At 38.2% G+C, this 18,206-nt stretch overlaps 1 protein-coding gene across 1 annotated transcript in view; it reads left to right on the top strand.

Moving 5' to 3' along the window:
• Positions 1 to 12,433: 12,433 nt before the first annotated feature.
• LOC114633330 (bile salt sulfotransferase 1) overlaps positions 12,434 to 18,206 on the top strand; it is a 32,565-nt gene continuing 26,792 nt past the window's right edge. Inside the window, exons 1-3 of the mRNA XM_028781918.1 lie at positions 12,434 to 12,583; positions 13,664 to 13,872; positions 15,597 to 15,723. Coding sequence (XP_028637751.1) covers positions 12,448 to 12,583; positions 13,664 to 13,872; positions 15,597 to 15,723 — 472 coding nt within the window. The 5' untranslated portion in view covers positions 12,434 to 12,447. The remainder of the gene's footprint in view (positions 12,584 to 13,663; positions 13,873 to 15,596; positions 15,724 to 18,206) is intronic.

Genomic DNA, 18,206 nt, shown 5'->3' with positions numbered 1-18,206 from the left:
AAAATCAAGAGTGTGATATAAAAGAAATGGACATGTTAATAGACATTAAGGAAAAGTGGCTGTTGCTTTCTATTATTGTTGTTGATGTTAGAGAAGAAATTGTGTTTGTGTGGCTGTCTTCTTTTGAGTTTGTTGGAAGATTACTTTCTTGCTTTTTCTAGGGTATAATTTCCCTCCTTGTGTTGGAGATTTCCCTCTACTATCCTTTTTAGGACTGGATTAGTGGAAAGATATTGTGTAAATTTGCTTTTGTCATGAAATATCTTGGTTTCTCCATCTATGGCAACTGAGAGTTTTCCTCGATATGGCAGCCTGAGCTGGCATTTCTGTTCTCTTATGGTCTGTATGATATCTGACCAGGATCTCCTGGCTTTTCCAGTCTCTGAGGAGAAGTCTGGTGTAATTCTGATAGGTCTGCCTTTATATATTATTTGCCCCTTTTTCCCTTACTGCTTTTAATATTCTTTCTTTGTTTTGTGCACTTAGTGTTTTGATTATCATGTGTTGAAAGTAATATATTTGGGCTGGAGAGATGGCTCAGGGGTTAACAGCATTGACTGCACTTCCAGAGGTGCTGAGTTCAATTCCCAAATACCACATGGTGGCTCACAACTATCTGTAATGGGATCTGATGTCTGGTACGTCTGAAGATAGCTACAGTTTGCACATGTAAATAATAAATAAATAAATCTTTAAAAAAGAAAGTAATATGTTTTATGGTCTAGTTTATTTAGAATTCTGTAGGCCTTTTGTATGTTCACAGGCATCTCTTACTATAGGTTAGGAAAGTTTTCCTCTATAATTTTGTTGAAGATATTTCTGGCCCTTTAAGTTGGGAGTGGCTATATAAATTGTACATAGCAATTTAAAAATATCTTTTGATTATATTATCACTATGTAGGTATCATATTGCAATCAATTACCTTTCTATTATACTCACTTTCATGTGCTCTGTCTAAAGACTATAAAATAAAACTTTAATTACATTTTTAAAAACAAAAAACAATAATGGAGGCAACCCTAGAAATAAAAATCCTACCATATATTTCAGGTGCTATAGATTCAAGCATCAACAACAGATTATGAGAGATAGAAAAGAGGATCCCAGGCATAGAAGATGCCTTAGAAGATAATGACACAGTAGTCAAAGAAAATACAAAGCATAAAAACTCAGAACATCCAGGGAATCCAGGTCACAGTGAAACACCAAGCCTAAGAGTAATAAAAATAGAAGACAGCAAAGTTGGCATGTGCAAGTGCCCTGAGCAGACTTTGAGCATCAGGTCTGCACCCAATTCCCCAAAATGCAGATGATGCTGGACTCCCAGGAACTCTAACTCACCCAGGATCATAAGTGAGGAGGCAATGACACCTGCTCCAAACAGGAAGTAACTAGTACCCATGGGGACTCAGGAACTCACTGCTCACAAATAGCAAAGGTTCCTTCCGGTCAGCACCAGTGCCCTGGGAAAACCTTGAGTGTCAGTTTTGTGCCCAATCTCAGAAAACCTAGAGAAGGCTGGACTCCCAGAAGCTCTAACACACCCAGGAACGTAGAACAGGAACATCCTCCTAGAAGGAAGGAGGAGGGTGGATGGGATACAGTGCTCCTGGGCAGGGGGGAATAGGGTAAGGGGATAACATCTAAATTGTAAATTAAATATCTAATAAAGAATCATGGATGTTTGGATCCATCATCTCAGGAGATTTGTTAAACCAGGATTTCAGGATCCCAGAGGCAGCCAGACTCCCAGGAGATTTTATACTCAGGAGCTCAGGATCACTGGATCACAGAGACAGCTAGACTCTGAGAAGTTCTGTCACAACAAAGATAACAGGAACAGGGTCCAGTCAGAGACAGTGAGCGCAGGTAACACTAGAGATATCCAGATGGTGAAAGGCAAGCACAAGAACATAAGCAACAGAAACCAAGGTTACTTGGCATCATCAGAACCTAGATCTCCCAGTATAGCAAGTCCTGAATACCCTATCACACTGGAAAAACAAGAAACAGTTTTAAAACCAATTCTCATAATGATGATAGAGGATGATAATAAGGACATAAATAAGTACCTCGAAGTTATACAGGAGAACACAGGTAAATAGTTAGAAACCCTTAAAGAGCAAACACAAAAATCTCTTAAATAATTACAAGAAAACACAACCAAACATGTGGAGGAATTAAGCAAAAACATGCATGATTCTTTATTAGATATTTAATTTACAATTTGGATGTTATCCCCTTACCCTATTCCCCCCTGCCCAGGAGCACTGTATCCCATCCACCCTTCTCCTTCCTTCTAGGAGGATGTGCCCCCACCCACCCCTCACTCCCACCTTCCCACCCTCATGTTACCCCACACTCAGTGTCTAGCCTTCATTGGAACAAGGATCTCCTCTCCCACCTATGCCCGACAAGGCCATCCTCGTCTACATATACAACTGGAGCCGTAGGTCCCTTACTATGTGTTCCAGGCAGGTGGTTCAGACCCTAGGAGCTCTGTTTGTTGTTGCTCTCCTCATGGGGCCTCAATCCTGCAAACTTTTTCAGCTCCTTCAGCTCCTTCTCTCTAACCCCTCCATTGGGAACCCCTTGATATGTTTAATGGTTAGCTGTGAGCATCTGCCTCTGCACATGTCGGATTGTGGCATACCTCTAAGGAGACAGCTATATCAGGCTCTTGTCAGCTTGCACTTCTTGGCATCCACATCAGCATCTAACTTTGGTTACTGCACATGGGAGGGATACCCAGGTGGAATGGTACCCAGATTGCCCCTCCTTCAGTTTCTGTCCCACACTTTGTCTCCATATTTACTCCCTTGAGTATTTTGTTACTCATTCTAAGAAGGACTCAAGCACCCACACTTGGCCTTCCATCTTCATGAGCTTCATGTGATCTGTGAGTGGAATGTTGGGTATTGCCAGCATCTGGGCTAATATTCAATTATCAGTGAGTGAAAACCATGTGTATTCTTTTGTGATTGGGTTACCTCACTCAAGATAATATTTCCTAGTTCGATCCATTTACCTAAGAATTTCTCAAATTCATTGATTTTAATAGCTCAGTAATACTCCATTGTGTAAATGTACCACTTTTTTTGTATTCATTCCTCTGTTGAAGGACATCTGGGTTCTTTCCAGCTTCTGGATTTTATAAACAAGGCTGCTATGAACATAGTGGAGCATGTGTCCTTTTTTTATGTTGGAGTATCTTCTGAATATATGATCAGGAGTGGTATAGGTGGGTCATCAGGTAATGCTATGTCCAATTTTCTGAGGAACCACCAGGCTGATTTCCAGAGTGGTTCTACCAGCTTGCAATCACACCAACAAAGGAGGAGTGTTTCTCTTTCTCCACATCCTCACCAGCATTTGCTACCATTGGACTTTTTGATCTTAGCCATTGTGACTGGTATGAGGTGGATTGTCAAGGTTGTTTTGATTTGCACTTCCCAAATGACTTAGGATGTTGAACATTTCTTTAGATGCTTCTCGGCCATTCCAGTTTCCTCAGTTGAGAATTCTTGGTTTAGCTTTGTACCCCATTTTTATTAGGGGTATTTGGTTGTCTGTAGTCTAATTTTTGAGTTCTTTGTATGTATTGGATATTAGTCCTCTATCAGATGTAGGATTGGTAAAGATGTTTTCCCAATCTGCTGGTTTCCATTTTGTCCTATTGACAGTGTCCTTTGCCTTATAGAAACTTGGCAATTCTGTGAGGTCCCATTTGTCAATTCTTGATTTTAGAGCATAAGGCATTAGTGTTCTGTTCAGGAAATTTTCCCCTGTACCCAAGTATTTGAGGTTCTTCCCCACCTTCTCTTCTACTAGTTTCAGTGTATCTGGTTTTATGTGAATGTTCTTTATCCACGTGGACTTGAACTTTGTACAAGGAGATAAGAATGGACCAATATACATTCTTCTACATGTTGTCCTCCAGTTGAACCAGCACCATTTGTTGAAAATGCTGTTCTTTTTTAACTGGACAGTTTTAGCTCCTTTGTCAAAGATCAAGAGACCACAGGTGTAACAGTTCATTTCTTGGTCTTCAATTCTATTCTATTGTTCTTCCTGTCTATCTCTGTACCAATACCATGCATTTTTTTTCTTTTTTTCTTTTTATTGGATATTTTATTTACATTTCATATGTTGTCCCCTTACCCCATCCCCTACCCACCCGGGAACCCCTGATCCCCTTACCCCTCCTCCTTCTTCTCTGTGGATGTAACCCCTACCTACCCCCCCACTCCCACTTTCCCACCCTCAACATTCCCACCCACTGGGGCATCCAGGCTTCATGAGGTCAAGGATCTCTTCTTCCACCTATGCCCAGCAGGGCCCTCCACTCTTATGTATTCAGCTGAAGCCCTGGATCCCTTCCTAAGTGGTCCCAGACTGGTAGTTTAGAGCCTGGGAGCTGTGGTTGGTTGGTATTGTTGCTCTCCTCATGATACCACAAACCCTTTCAGCTCCTTCAGTCCTCACTCTAACTCCTACATTGAGAACCTCATGATCAGTTCAATGGCTAGTTGTGAGCATCTGCCTCTGAGTATGTCAGACTCTTGAAGGCCTCTGAGGAGACATCCATATCAGGCTCTTATCAGCATGCACTTCCTGACTTCCACATCAGCATCTACCTTTGGTGACTGCACATGGGATGGATACTCAGGTGGAAAGGTCTTCAAATGGCCCCTCCTTCAGTTTCTGTCCCTCACTTTGTCTCCATATTTGCTCCCTTGAGTATTTTGTTGGTCCTTCTAAGAAGAACTGAACCTACTTGGTCTTCCTTTTTTATGAGCTTCATGTGGCCTGTGAGTTGCATCTTGGGCATTTCAAGGTTCTGGGCTAATATCCAATAATCAGTGAGTGAATACCATGTGTGTTCTTTTGTGATTGGCTTACATCACTCAGGATGATGATTTCTAGTTCCATCCATTTACCTAGGAACCTCTCGAATTCATTGTTTTTAATAGCTGAGTAATACTCCATTGTGTAAATATACCACATTTTTTGACTCCATTCCTCAGTTGAAGGACATCTGGGTTCTTTCCAGCTCCTGGCCATTATAAATAAGGCTGCTATGAACATAGTTGAGCATATGTCCTTGTTATATGTCCGAGCATCTTCTGGGTATATGCCTAGGAGTGGTATAGCTGGATCCTCAGGTAATGCTATGTCCAATTTTCTGAGGAACCGCCACACTGATTTCCAAAGTGGTTGCACCATCTTGCAGTCCCACCAACAATGGAGGAGTGTTCCTCTTTCTCCACACCCTCGCCAGCATCTACTATCACCTGAGTTTTTAATCTTAGCCATTCTGACTGGTCTAAGATGGAATCTCAGGGTTGTTTTGATTTGCATTTCACTGATGACTAAGGACACTGAACATTTCTTTCGGTGCTTCTCGGCCTTTCGAGTTTCTTCCGTTGAAAATTCTTTGTTAAGCTCTATATCCCATTTTTTAATACGGTTATTTGGTTGTCTGGAGTCTAATTTCTTGAGTTCTTTGTATATATTGGATATTAGCCCTCTATCAGATGTAGGATAGGTAAAGATCTTTTCTCAATTTTTTGGTTGTCGTTTTGTCCTATTGACAATGTCCTTTGCCTTACAGAAACTTTGCAATTTTATGAAGTCCCATTTGTCAATTCTTGATCTTAGAGCATATGCCATTGGTGTTCTCTTCAGGAACTTTCCCCCTGTGCCCAAGTATTCGAGGCTCTTCCCCACCTTCTCTTCTATTAGTTTCAGTGTATCTGGTTTTATGTGGAGGTCCTTTATCCACTTAGACTTGAGCTTTGTACAAGGAGATAAGAATGGATCAATTTTCATTCTTCTACATGTTGTCCTCCAATTGAACCAGCACCATTTGTTGAAAATGCTGTCCTTTTTCCACTGGACATTTTTAGCTCCTTTGTCAAAGATCAAGTGATCATAGGAGTATGGGTTCATTTCTGGGTCTTCAATTCTATTCCATAGATCTTCCTGTCTGTCTCTGTACCAATACCAGGTAGTTTTTACCACTGTTGCTCTGTAGTACTACTTGAGGTCAGGGATGGTGATTCCTCCAGAAGTTCTTTTATTGTTGAGAATAGTTTTCACCAGCCTGGATTTTTTGTTATTCCATATGAATTTGAGAATTTCCTTTTCTAACTCTGTGAAGAATTGATTTGGGATTTTAATGGGGATTGCATTGAATCTGTAGATTGCTTTTGGCAAGATGGCCATTTTTATTATATTAATCCTGCCAATCCATGAGCATGGGAGATCTTTCCATCTTCTGAGATCTTCTTTGATTTCTTTCTTCAGAGACTTGAAGTTCTTGTCGTACTGGTCTTTCACTTGCTTGGTTAGATTCACACCAAGGTATTTCATATTATTTGCATCTATTGTGCAGTTTTATCACTATTGCTCTGTAGTACAGCTTGAAGTCAGGGATGGTGATTCCTCCAGAAGTTCTTTTATTGTTGAGAACAGTTTTTCCTATCCTGGGTTTTATGTTTTTCCAAATGAATTTGATAATTTCTCTTTCTGACTCTGCGAAGAATTGAGTGGGAATTTCAATGGGGATTGCATTGAAACTGTAAATTGCTTTCAGTATTTTAGGCCATGTACCACTTTACTCATATTTTTCACCTGTTTGATTTTTTTGTTCCTGTATTTTTATGGTATTTTATTCTAATTAAGGGCTTTTACTTTTTTACCAGTGATTTTCTGTATTTTTTTCCATAAATCATTTATATCCTCTTTAAAGGACACAATTATCTTCATGAGATAGGATCTTAGTCCAGCATCCTGGTTTTCAGGTGTATTAGGCTATCCAGGCTTTGCTATATTGGAAAAAGTGGGTTCTGATGGTGTAAGTAGAATCATTCCTAATTTCTATAGTCATATCCCAACAGGAGAGCAATGCGTGTCCTGTAATTTCTCCATCACTATGGACTGAAAATCTCCAATATTACAGAGTAAGAGGATGAGACTATGGCTTGACTTTTACACCCCAGAGTAGAATGTAATGATAAATTTGGAAACAGACATGAAAGAATAACATGGAAACCTGGTTTCATCTGGATTTTTCTTTCTTAAAATATTTAACACTACTGGAATGGAATTTTATCATTTTAATCATTCTTTAGATTTGATATATGAGAAAGATTTTTAAGATACACTAATGCGTTTTGTGGGCAGTAACATTATATTTGTATATGTGGAGGTAAGAGGACAATTTTGGTAGCTGGTTCTTGCCTTCATCGTGTTGACTGAACTTAGTTCCTCAGGTTTCATGGCAAGTGTCTTTACTTACTCAATCTCATCTCTAGGTCAAGACTTGATAGAAAAAGCACCTGAGATAAAACAGTAAGTTTATATCATGACCTTAAGCAACACAAAGTACAAACTCAACAAAACATATATGTATCCATCTAAGATGAAGGAGTCTGATGAAAATAATAGCCTCAAGAAATAATGCTGGTTACTTACGGGAAAATCTTACACCATGGGTTGTTATGTCCAGGGAGGAAACAAATGTTAAAGGCCAATAGCCAGCACAACAGATACAGAGACCTGCTTTGCAAGCCCGATGTAATGAGTCCCTTGGATATAATACCTAAAGCAGAAAGGAGTGAGGAATCCTCACAAAGTTCCTTTTGACCTCCATACACATGCGATGAGCCATACCCCATTTTGTAATTGTACTAAATAATATTTTATAATATAATCGCTTTATGTCAAGTTGACATAAGTTATCTTAAAGGAGGGACCCTCAATTCAGAAAATGCTTCCATAAGATCTAGAGGCAGGGTAGTTTTTTCTTTTCTTTTTAATATTTAATTTTTTTATCATCAACTTTTTTTTTTTTACAATCCAGTAACTATCCCCCTCAAGATCCGCCATCCTACAATTCCTCATCTCATTCTTTCTCCTCCAGTCTCCAAGTGAATATCCCCAATCCCCGAACTCCCCAATTCCTCACAATATCTAGCCTGGCATCCACAATCCCTGGGGCTTCAAGTCTCTTGAGGGATACATAAATCTTCTGTCACTGAAGCTAGATCAGACAGTTCTCTGTTATATATGTATGTATTTGGGTCCTCATACTACCTAGTGTATGCTGCTTGGTTGCTGGTCTATATCTGAGACACCTATCGGTGTCCAGGTTAGTTGAGACTTCTATGGGGTTACCCTCCTCCTTAGCTTCTACCAGCATTTTTCTAATTCAACCACAAAGGTCTCCAATTTCAACACATTAATTGGGTGTCAACATCTGCATCTGTCTCATTCAGCTGCTTGTTGGGCCTCTCAGAGGACAGCAATGCTAGGCCCCTGTCTGTAAGGACATATAACATCAGTAACAGTATTAGGCCTTGGAACCTTCCCTTGAGATGGATCTCAAGTTGAACAAGTCACTGGACTGCCTGTTCTTCAGGTTTTTTTTTCTTCATTTTTGTCCCTGCTGTTTTTAGAAATGAGCAATTCTGGGTCAGAGTTTATGAGTATGGGATGGCAAGACCATCCCTCCTATTGATGTCCTTTCTTTTGACTGGAGGTGGATGCTACAAGTTCCCTCTCCCCAGTGTTGGGGATTTCATCTAAGGTTCCTCCCTTTGAGTCTTGACATTCTCTCATCTCCCAGATAATTGGTACATTCTAGAGGGTCCTCCAATTTCTATGCATATAAGGACACATAGTATCAGTAACAGTATCAGGCCTTGGAACTTCCCCTTGAGATGGATTTGAAATTGGAAAAGTCCCTAGACCTCATTTTTTACAATCTGAGGGTCAGCAAAAGGAATAGAAGTACGAAATATGAAATATTCCTTTTGCTGGCCCTCATGGCTTCACTCCTATTCACTCCCTCAATATCTCATCACAGTCCACTTCCCTCCCTTTCCTATGTAGTTCCCTTCCCTCTACCCCCATGATTTCTTTCCTCTTCCTCCAAAGTGCAAATTAAGCATCCTCAATTAGGTGCTCTGGCTTGTTAACCTTCTTGAACAATTTAGATTACACCCAGCATGTTCTGTACTTTTTTTGGCTAATATCCACTTATTAGTGAGTTAATATAATCCATATCCCTTTGGGTCTGAGCTCCTTCACTCAGGATAATGTTTTCCAGTTGCATCCATTTGCCTACAAAACTCATATTGTCCTCTTTCTTAATGTGTAAATGAACTACATTTACTGTATCCATCCTTCTGTTGTGGGATATCTGGATTGAATCCAGCGTCTGACTGTGAAAGTCATGCTGCTGTGAACATAGTGTAGCTCATGTTCCTGTGGCATGGTAGGGTATCTTTTAAATATATGCACAGGAGTGGTATAGCTGGTCTTCAGGTAGATCTATTTCCAATTTTCTGAGGTACCCTCAAATTGATTTCTTTTTTTGGTTGTTCTAGATCCCAATCCCATAACCAATGTAGGAGTCTTTCTCTTCCTCCATGTCTTCCTGAACACACACTGTCACCTGAGTTTTTATCTTAGCCATACTGATTTGTGTAAAGAATAATTTCAGGGTCTTTGTGATAACACGTCTGCAAGTGGTTCTTGGCCATTTCAGTCTCCTCTGTTGTAAATTCTCTGTTTAGCTCTACACCCATTTTTTATTGTTTGTTTGTTTGTTTGTTTTGTTTTTTTGGAGGCTAGCTTCTTGAGTTCCTTATATATTTTTTATATCGACCCTCCCTCAAATGTGGAGTTAGTGAAGATCCTTTCCCAATCTGTAGTTTGCCTATTTGTCCTATTGACCGTGTAATTTGCCTTAAAGCATCTCAATTTCATGAGTTTCCATTTATCAAATCTTGATTGTCAGGAATCATAATTGGACAAGATAATAACTAGCATATGATCTTCCTGAGAAGGGCTCCTTGAGATTATTCTATAATCTTTGACAAGTTCACCCTGATTTAGCAATCTTTTAGGAAATTGAATTTAGGAAAGAGTCCTGTTATCAGTATGTCACCAGTTAATTGCTCTTAAATAATAGCCAGACTTTCTCCTACTGAGAACATATTCCAAGAGGTTGTAAAACAATTAACCAAAGGTCATAAAAAGGTAACTAACTATTTATTATATGTGCTATGACAGATGGTAAAATTTTGACTGCATTTATCTATACAAAACTTCACTAATAACTTAGTTATGGTTTTAACCCTTTAGTGACCCTAAGGAGCTGTGACTGGTAATGGATGCTTAGCTAAATAGCTACTCCTAAAGGATATGCATGAACACATTCTCTGTTATAAACTTCTATTTCAATTTAAGATTTGTTTTTTGTGTGTGGATGTGTGTGAAAACTTGTGATAAACTTTGTAACAAGTGATCATGTATTTTCTTTCTTTGGAGATTAAGATTCCTTTTGAAAAGAAACTAGAGTTGTTTTATAGAAACAACAACAACGAAAATAGCATCTGTTAGATTCATTGCCATAGTCTCTTGAAGAATAAGTGTATCTAGGTGACCTGACCTGCTTTGGAACTGATTGTAAGCAAGGGTGGACACACAGTATCCTGTGCACTCTGAGTTTCCCTGCTCAGCAGCTAATGACAGTTTCTTTGTTAGCAATTTTTGTCTGTTTTATAAAAATATATTTAGTCACTACTTTCTGAAGCAGGGGAAACCTCTCACAATTCAATACTGTTCCACATTCATTCACTTCTCTTTTTTGGATTTTTTTTACTTGATATTTTATTTATTTACATTTCACATGTTCTCCCCTTCCATATTCCCCCACCCAATTAATTCTCTATCTCATCTCTCATCCTCCTTTTTTGCTCTTATACCATTTAAATTACATGCAAGTATTAAGTTCTACATTAGGGAACTAGCACTATAATAGATGCAAATATTGAGGAACAATTAAGACAATAAACCAAGGGAGTCAAAGAAAAAGCAGGACAATAATCAGAATCCTAAGATCACTCCCATGATCACTATTTCTAAGGGCTTATCAGGATGACCAAAATATCTGAGCCTACTACTTCCCTGTCCTAGCCCAAAATCATTTTCATGCCTGAAGCCTACTTCTTTGTTCTAGATTAAGATTTAGATTCCTGTCTGTAATTACTTCTTTGTTCTAGCCTAGGATTTAGATTACTGCCTGAAATTACTTATTTGTTCTAGCCTAATGTCAGATTTCTACCAAGAATGTTTGAAAAGACGTAGAGAATATTATTATCCAATATTTATCTAAAAAACACATATAATACACACATATATACAAAACATTAAAATACAGTTTCATGATATTGTGCCACTTGGAATGATAATATTCTCACCAAAAATGACTAACTATATAACAAAACACCAGTATCGTGCATGAGACATTTACTACTCTTAAGTAGTCGGTCAGGAGATTCTAAGAGACATCATCCCCAAAACAACATCAAATATTGTTGACATTGTTTGACTCTCAGAAGTTGAAGATAAGAATATGTTGCTGAAGCCACAATGCACTTCAAATACAGAATTTGGAGAAACTGAGCTAGTAGAGCCTGTAAATCTTCTCAGAGTGAAATGGTTTTCATAAAAAAAAAATGCTACTCAATCTGCCAAAGGAGAGGAAAAATCAAACCCACAAAATATGCAAGTATCAAGCCTGTGACCTACAATAATGACTTGACTAGCAAGACATTCACAGGGGTACAATGGTTGCACTTTTATCTTGATGGTAACAAAGGCTATATAATTGGACCTAAGGCCTACTCAAAAAGAGCGACATCATGTCTGGTACTGTAAACATAGACAACCACCTGGAGCTGGAAAAGGCAAAAACCCAAGAGGCTTACTACCATCAGCTCCCTAAACCAGTATAATTTCCAGCTGTTTTCTAAATACTTGTCCTTACACCAGAGGTAATCCCACATTGATTTTCCAATCTCAGCTGGACACCTCGGGATACATCACATACAGGCCCAAAGGAATGGACTCAGTAGGTTGTCTATATAAGTGTGCATACATAAATGGCAACAAATATTAAAGAAGACATTACAAAATGGGACAGAGAGGGAGTGCTTTGAGGGGAAGAAGAAGGGCAGCTAAGGTAGTATGAGTTTCTCAACAGCAATCACTATTTTTTAAAAAAATAATTGCCATGGAAATTTTCTGTATGATTTCTATCATGTTTTTGCACATTTAAAAATTATTCTGAAAGCTAAATTATATTGAAAAACACTTGAAATTAATCTGCATTTCTATGTTCTATTGCTTCTTACTTACTTTCTGGTTTGGAGTTATGAACTCTGGCTCACAAATGCTGCAGAATGTTCTTTTTATGAGTTCAAAATTGCTCAATAAAATTACCTTTGACTGTGGGTTACTGTTTTTACTATTTCCTATCAATAGCTAGTTGCATAACAAACTAAATACTGTTAATGATTTATTTACCTGCACTATAAATTTTATCTCTCAGCATTTGCTATAAGCTGAAGAGCACCTACAAAGAGCTATTCATGATGTCAGACTATACTTGGTTTGAAGGAATAGCTTTTCCAGCCATAGGGTTTCAAAAAGAAATTTTGAAAGATGTTCGTGATAAGTTTGTGTTGAAAGAAGAAGACTTGATCATATTGACTTACCCGAAGTCAGGTAAGGATCATAATTAAGACTGATTCTGAATTGTATGAGGGATGTTAGGGCTTTGATCCTCATTCATTTTGGATGACAAGTACAGTGTTCAACATAGCCAAAGGGTAAAATAATTTGTGGTCATGAAGATTTGTGTGTGTGCCAATCAGAGAAAGAGCTCTCATCTGACCTATGTGGGCAGAGATGATCAGCTATGGAACCAGAACAATGATGATAGACCTGGAGGCAGAATCTGGCATTGCTGTCTTTCTCTGTTGGGTAGAGGTGGAATGAGAGGGAGAGTAATAAATAAACAGAAGGAATAGCACCAAGAGATAAAGGTTTTTATGTGTGGAAATGTAGAAGAGAAAAGAGTGCTAGATAGAATTATGATGGTCCTTGTCCAGGAGTGGAAGGGTTCTGAAAATCAAGAAACCAAAAATTGATTTTATGGTGGTTTGGGGAGTGAATATTTGCTGGGGTGAAGAAGCATTTAACATTTGGTAAGGATTACTCTGCTGATATAGAAAGAACCATGACAGAAAATCCAAAGGAAGTAGGAATACAGGAAAAAAACAACCAGACAGTAACTCAGAGAAGAAAGCAAGAAAAACATCCACTGACAAATGACCAAATAAGCACAAATGAAAGTGTGTGTGGTAAATATTCATAAAGAAACTTATTTAACTTAAAAATGTACTCAGTTATACACTGCAGCATGAGAGCATCTCAATGGCAGTGAACTACATTAAAGGATGTAGTGTCAGAGGATAGACACTATGATTACATTGCTGTGAAATATCTGGAATAGTCAAATTCATCCCACCAGAATGTAGAATGATGATGACCCAGGGTCTGAGGAGACATACCATGGGCAGGTTGGAGTTTACTAAGTTTAGTGTCCCACTTTTGCAAAATGAAGCCTTGAGAGTATGCTGAGTGAATATACTTTGTACTTAAACCATGTAAACATTGTGAACACCACGAGTCTTTGTGCTTGAAAATGGGCATCACTGTAAATTTTATGGATATATATTCTACTTGAGGCTTTTTCACAAGTACTCTTGAAGTGAGTGATTGTCACTTTTCCTTCTAATCTAGGAACAAACTGGCTTGCGGAGATTATCTGCTTGATTCAGACCAAGGGAGATCCCAAGTGGGTCCAATCTGTGCCCATCTGGGAGCGTACACCCTGGCTAGAAACTGATATAGGATATTCTGAATTAATAAATAAGGAAGGACCACGACTCATGAATTCCCATCTTCCTATGCATCTATTCCCCAAGTCTCTCTTCAGTTCCAAGTCCAAGGTCAGTGTCCAGTGGTTGATATTTTCTTTGACCAAATTCTCTTTGAACTTATTTTACCCTGACAGGTTTTGAAGCTCTTTCAGAAATGTAAAGGTGGGATCTCATTGTCTAGGTGATACTGATGTTTCCCCAACTCAAACTATATTAGAGTACCAGAATGTGGACCATCACACAGTGATCCTGGGGAACTTTAAGTAATAAAATGAAATATCACACTAAAACATTCAGGAACTACATATGTAGGTCAAGCAGAGTTCAAACTCTTGTGTACAGTCGATATTACTTTATTATTGTCATCAAAGCCTATAAGCCAGTCTTAATTATAGCATATACCCCAAGCCCGGTGGGTGAATCACCTAAGACACAGTTGCTCATTGGGGAAGCATCCTGACTAGGCATCAATATTCAAACGCCAGTGGTACACACAGTGTCATTCTGTCTCTAGCTGTCTATTGAGATCAGTAGCCTTATGAATCCCCCATGAAACTGAAAGAGAATCACTAGGAGAAATCAGAGATACCCAGGGTCTGACCAATCATAGCCCCAAGTAAGTAAGAAAGTTCTTTGTGAGTCCCTCCATCATAGAGTGTATAAATATTTTATGTTCCAACTGCAGAGACAAACTTAGAATAATCTCTCCTTAAAATGTCACAATGAATTTGTGGCCATTCACATATATGCATGTGTGGATATCTGGATTTGGAAAACACTTGGCTGGGGAAGCTGAAACCTAAATAAATGAGTTCTGGAATAATTGGTACAAAATATAAAGTAGCTTTTTATTAAGAATGATTATTTTTGGGGCTGGAGAGATGAATCCATGGTCAAGAGATCTAACTGCTCTTCCAGAGATCCTGAGTTCAATTCTCAGCAAAAACATGGTGGCTCATGACCATACATAATGGGATGTCTTCTGGTGTGTCTGTAGACAGCAACAGTATATTCATGTACATAAAATAAATATGTCTTTTCAAAATGAATGACACTCAATTTATTTCTTTTATGTTTTGAAATTATAATAATAAAACATAATTATATGCATCATTTCCCCATTCCTCTTTCTCCCTCCAAACTCATGGATATATACACACACACACACACACACACACACACACATATATATATATATATATATATATATATATATATATTCATCTTTTTTCTCTTTCAAATTTATGGCTTCTTTTTTATTAATTCATGTAGCATACATACATATACACTCACAGAAACATATTCCTAAATGTATTCTAAAGTTTATATGTACATATTTAGATATATATTTATGTTCTACTATATACAACATACTACAAAATAAATAAATAATCAGTATATTCTAAAGAAATTTATAGCTTCCTAAATCCTTCAGTACAACCTTCTTAATCAGTCCAATTTTAATTGTATGTATATTTTATGGGCTCGGCATTTGTTGTTGGATAAGCAATTATGATTGTTTGATCATTACAACTGTCGAATCACTTGGTTTTTTTTTTTTACACTTTCAATTAACTAGACATTTTGCTGTTTCATTTTTATAAATCAAATAAAATTAGAAAAGGGAAATTATGACTATATATTTTTTTCACTCATGTATGTGTTTTACCCAAATAAAGATAATAAACGGTTTTTAGAAACTCTTGCATGTTTTACTGACATTTCTTACAAATTATGTCATTTAAACAGTAAGAAATGACTATTGACTTTCATGTACATTTTTTCCATTTAAGGCTATCTATCTCATCAGAAATCCCAGAGATATTCTTGTTTCTGGTTATTTTTTCTGGGGTAAGACAAACCTTGTGAAGAATCCAGAGTCACTGGGGACTTATTTTGAATGGTTCCTCAAAGGCAATGGTGAGTACCCTGTGAAATATGGGTGATGGGGGAAACTCAGATACATATTTTTAATTTATTTATTTATTCATTCATGTTATATCCCAATATCCAGCATTCCTCTCCTCTCAAAATCCCCCTCCCACAGATTCTTTTCTCATTCCCCTATTCTCTTAGAAGGGGTAGGTGCCCCCAGGGTATCTGCCCTCTATGATACATCAAGGTATCTGCAGGACTAGGTACGTCCTCTCCCACTGAGGCCAGACAAAGCTGCCCAGAAAGGGGAATTGGATCTATAGACAGAAAACAAATTCTGATACAGCTCCAGCTTTAGTTGTTGGGGGACCTTCTTGAAGACCAAGCTGCACATCTGCTACGTACGTGAAGGGGCTGTATGTCTAGCTCATGATAGCTTTTTGTTGGTGGGTCAGTCTCTGAGAATACCCAAAGGTCTGGGTTAGTTGACTCTGTTGATCTTCCTCTGGAGTTCTTAGCCTCTGGGGCCCCACAATTCTTTCCCCAACTCTTCCACAATTCTCCCAGAGCACTACCTAATATTAGGCTGTGGATTTCTATAACTGTTTTAGTCAGCTGCTGGATAAAGACTCTCAGAGTATAGTGATTCAAGGCTCTTGTCTGCAAGCATATCAGAGTATCAGTAAAAGTATTCGAGATTTTTTCTTGCCCGTGATGTGTACCTCAATTTTGTCTAGTCATTGATTGCCCATTTTCTCAGTCTCTGCTCCATGTTTGTCCCTACACATCTTATAGGTAGGACACTCCATGGCCAAATGTTTTATGAATGTCTTGCTGTCATTATCCTTCCACTGGGAGTCCTATCTGTCAACAGGAGGTGGCATTGTAGACTCCATAACTCCTACTGTGAAGAGTCTCAGACAGAGTCACCACCATAGAGTCGCTGGAGTCTCCCCATGCCAGATCTCAGAGACTATTTTGTTGGCCTGGAACTCTCTATATAGTCCGGGATGACTTTGAAGCTTGGCTCCTCCTTCTGATACTTTTTGAATTCTAGGACTACAAACACCTACTGTGTATTTATTAAATTGATTCTGAGGCTAAAACCCACAATTTCATGAGGGTTACCTAACTTGTCTAAATCTCTAGTCATTGAGGAACTTTTGTAGGCTCCATTTTGTGCCTCTACATTCAACCAGTCTCTTGGCCAAAGGCTCATCAACATTTCAAATCTGATTGTGAAGTCTTTCTGTTCTCACACACCACCAAAGAACAGGAAACAGCCATAGCTTGCCCCATGACGTACAATTTCAGCACCATTTGGAATATCTCGTCTTTCCAACTTAATGTAGATGCATCAGACTTCATTTTAGTAAGAAATGTTCCACACAAGGCTCCAACATTTGAACACTTGTTTCCCAGTCGTTGGTGCTTTTCCAGAATGTTTATGAGGCACAGCCATGTTGGAGGAAGTATTCAATTCATGGTAGCTTGGAGAAATTAAACTCTTAAGCACCTTCCAGTGTACTCCCTCTGCTTTCTGCTTGTAGCAAAGGAAATGAAATCCCATCTTCCTGTTTCTATAGCTCTTCCTGCCATGGATAAGTTCTCTTTTCCTTAAGTTGTAGTTTTCATGTTGGTGTTTTACCACAGCAACAGAAAAATAACAAATGCTACTTTCTTCCTACCATGCTTCTCATTTGTGGATTTTCTTAGTCTTTTTTTTTAATGGCTTCATATACATTGTATACATTAGCTTGACCATCCAACTTTTCATTAAAATGCATTTTTCTAACTACTGTAAATCTTAATCTCTTATTGGTCTCAAAAATATTTTCATAGGTAGGAGAAGTGATTCTTCATACCTCTTTTTCTATGAATTTTTATTGAAATATATTGATTATATCTAACATAGTGTTTTGTTATTAATATTTACATCCATGTGTACAGGTATTTTGATAGCAATAATAGCCCACTTAACATCCTTGCATTTTCCCATTCTTGCTGATCTGTTCCTTTTTCCAAGTAGCTCTCCTTTCTACTTTCACATTTCTTTTCTTGATGTGTGTGGTTCTGACCCAGTAAATTCTACTGGGGTTGCTTACTGGAGCCAAGGCAATGTGTCATTTGCAGGAACATGGGAACATTACCAGTAGGTACTCTACTGAAGAAGAAAATCTCATACCTTCTTTCTTATTATTTCCTAAGTCTATACTGTGGACTAAAGTTGTCTCATTTATGGTGAACACCGAAAGGTGACTTATTCTCAGCATGTTTGCTAGTTTTGAGTCTCAAATCACCACTGTCAAATACAAGAAACATCTTTTGATTATGCTGATGGTAGACCTATATAAGGGGAAAGGCATGGTTATTTAGACTTTGATATTCACATCGTGTCCATTTATCAGAATAACAAAGACACCTTACACACTAGGATCTATCCCCTCCTTTTTTTTAATTTTCTATTTTATTTTTTTATTGGATATTTTATTTACCTTTCATATGTTATCCCCTTACCCCATCCCCCA

The sequence above is a fragment of the Grammomys surdaster genome, unplaced genomic scaffold (genome assembly GCF_004785775.1).
Source record: "Grammomys surdaster isolate TR1022 unplaced genomic scaffold, NIH_TR_1.0 578, whole genome shotgun sequence".
In the NCBI taxonomy this organism is placed as follows: domain Eukaryota; kingdom Metazoa; phylum Chordata; class Mammalia; order Rodentia; family Muridae; genus Grammomys; species Grammomys surdaster.
Note: the sequence above shows the minus strand (reverse complement) of the source record. Positions and strands in the feature narration are given on the sequence as shown.